The following is a 2,832-nucleotide window of genomic DNA, read 5'->3' on the forward strand; positions in this document are numbered from 1 at the left end:
ATTTATTGGTTCTTTTGGCAGTCCATGGCACTTTCAGTACTCTCCTCCAACACCACAACTCAAAGGCATCAATTCTTCTACGATCCTATGTCACAGTTAAAACCTGGCTGAGCTATGGTTTGTATTCAGTCTTTAGTTAATACAGAAAGTATGATTTGAAGCTATTTTACTCCACAGACAATGCTATTGATACTGTACCAAGCTAAAGCAATATTTCTACTATTTTGATTTTTAAGTAACATATTTACAAGTGCTACTAATTTGGTACCTGAGAAAAATCTTCAGCTGCTACTGGCAAATTAGCATTTTCTTGTGCTGTTGCAAGTGTTGTGGGAGGAACAAAGTTAGAACGTGGCTGCAACTCCAATTCTCCCAAGCTCATTGGACCGTGACTGACACATAAATCTTCATAAACACTTCCTGTTAGCAAATATGTAAATAAAAGGGAAAATAAATTGTTTATCTTAGGAAAAAGAGCAATTGACGATTAGAACTATCAGTATTTCTCACCTGCCAAATTAGAAGGTGCAGCATACTTCAACAAAGAACACCTGACACCAACCCTTAACTGCAATTAAAACCAAAGCACATACAGAATGCAAGAAGTACCTGTGTTCAAATAAATCTAAATACAACAGTTCTTATCAAAGCATTTCTCAGGTTGGTCAGTCCACTTCAATCCAGCACTCCCACATACCAAATTCTAATATTTCTGCTCACCTTTTCTATAGCTGTCCCCTGCTATCTGAAAGTAGAGTGACCCTAGGAAACCTTTGCAAGCCAAAAATGGCATACAATGAAGAAGCCATTACTATGAATGAACATGGGAACATTTTTTGAGTGTTCCCAGACCCCCAAAACAACCTACCCAGGGGGTTCTAGGTCCATGGATTAAATACGGCTGTGCGCCTATGGGCAGGAAGCTGGCTTCTAGAATGTGCCCTTTGGATGTATAAATGTACATATTTGTTTTGTATGTGTGCAACAAATAGTTTTGCTTTGTTCATTTGTGAAATATCAGATGTAAATGGGAAACCACTGGGAGGAAGCAGGATAACTGTTGTTGCAGGGAGGGGATTGTAATCATTGAAATGAAACAGAATGTATGACTTGGTGAATGTGAAGCTGATGATCTCTGTCTATAAACCTTCACTCAATTCCCAAGAGAAAGTAAAGTATGAAATAAAATAGCCTACCAAACCATGACAACACATAAACCCTCAAACAGCACTGGCATACAAATGTTCACACACAAAACTCAAAGCTATGGCAGCCTGATGCTAAGAGCTGACTGTAGTTCTGGAGAAAGAGACTGGTGACCCTGCTCTTGCAGCTACCGCACTGCCTTTTTCATGATACGCTGCAAAACAAACACTAAATGCTAGCTTCACCTGTTGCCTTTTTTTTTAAGAGTAAAAACCCTCTTTTGATTTCTTTTTGCTAGCAGTTAGTAAAAACAGGTATGAATGTGGGCGTAAAGTGAACTTTTGAAATGCAGAAGATACCTGTATTTCTATCTAAATGCATTCTTTAAAGCAAAGGACACTTTCCTAGCTAGAAAATGTTGGTATTGATTAGTTCTGCTCTACAGACATTTTCTTCCAATGATTAATTTCCTTTTTCCTCATCCAAACATATCTCAAAGAGATTCAGCATACATAAACAAATGATAATATAGATCATGTTGTTAAGTGCCAGGGAATTGGTGGTTCTGACTCATAGCAATGGGTTCTGAGGAACGTGTGGTGGGTTTGAACTGCTGACCTTGTTTATCCAACAGCACTACACCAGAACTCCTGTATAGAGGTGTTGCTGTTATTAAGTACTGTTGAGTCAGTTTCGACTCAGCAGTCCTTTATAGGGTTTCTGAGGAGTGGCCAGTGGGTTTGAATCACCAACTTTATTGTTAGCAGTTCAGTGCTTATCCTACAGCGCCACACCAGGGTTACCTTAAAAAACAAACAAACAGAGGAATCACTCTTTCAAAGTTAAAGGAAAAACTTAGAACCTGACAGATGAGAGAAGATCTAAATAGGAATTCACAAAAGAGAAAATCCAAATGGCTAACATATGACAAGCTATACAAGCTCTTCAATATAAGCATATAGCTTTATACATGAAAAGAATCCCTATGGCTTTATAATTTAACTAACAAAAGGAAAAAGAGTTACAACCACTATTTCAGGAGGGTATGAAGGAAAAGGGCTCTAGTTGTTGATAAAAATGTGAAGTAGTTTATACTTTTAAAACACTTGGAATATTTTTTTTAAACTTAAAATATATTTGTCCTTTATTTCAGGTAACTTCTCCTGGGAATCTATTCCATAAATATGAAATGCAACTAATACGGTGGGATATATCCATGTGGATATTTACTCTAGCATTGTTTAGCGTGTAAGAAAATGGTAATAAAGTAAATATTCATCAATGGAGAAATAACCAAACAAATTATTGGAAATCTACCACATATGGCTTTATGCAATCATCAAAAAAGGCTGAATTTAAGTAATACCAGTTGACCTACAGTAATTGCCACAAAGTTTACTGGCAAAAACTATGTATGTGTGATTATACATGTAAGGCAATGAAGAATAGATTACATAAAATCATAATATAGGTTATCTGGATAGGCATAACACGAGACAGGAGAAAGTGTGGGGCCGGAGACAATGCGAGGCGATACTGAGAAGAAACTGCAATTTAAAATCATCCATGATTTTAAATTTATATAAGCAGATTTAAATAAGAATTGTTGCTATTGTTGTTAAGTGCCGTCGAGTCGGTTCTGACCCATGGTGACCCTGAACAGGGTTTCCGAGGCTGTAAATCTTT

The 2,832-nt window shown here is 37.0% G+C and overlaps 1 protein-coding gene across 3 annotated transcripts in view; it reads right to left on the minus strand.

Annotated features, from left to right (window-relative positions):
- Window positions 1-2,832, minus strand: part of KIAA0586 (KIAA0586 ortholog) — a 140,974-nt gene that overhangs the window by 53,199 nt on the left and 84,943 nt on the right. For all 3 annotated transcript variants that reach the window (XM_006864600.1, XM_006864601.1, XM_006864599.1), the window contains one exon: window positions 269-420. In XM_006864600.1, coding sequence (XP_006864662.1) covers window positions 269-420 — 152 coding nt within the window. The remainder of the gene's footprint in view (window positions 1-268; window positions 421-2,832) is intronic.

This window comes from Chrysochloris asiatica, unplaced genomic scaffold (genome assembly GCF_000296735.1).
Source record: "Chrysochloris asiatica unplaced genomic scaffold, ChrAsi1.0 scaffold00067, whole genome shotgun sequence".
NCBI lineage: Eukaryota > Metazoa > Chordata > Mammalia > Afrosoricida > Chrysochloridae > Chrysochloris > Chrysochloris asiatica.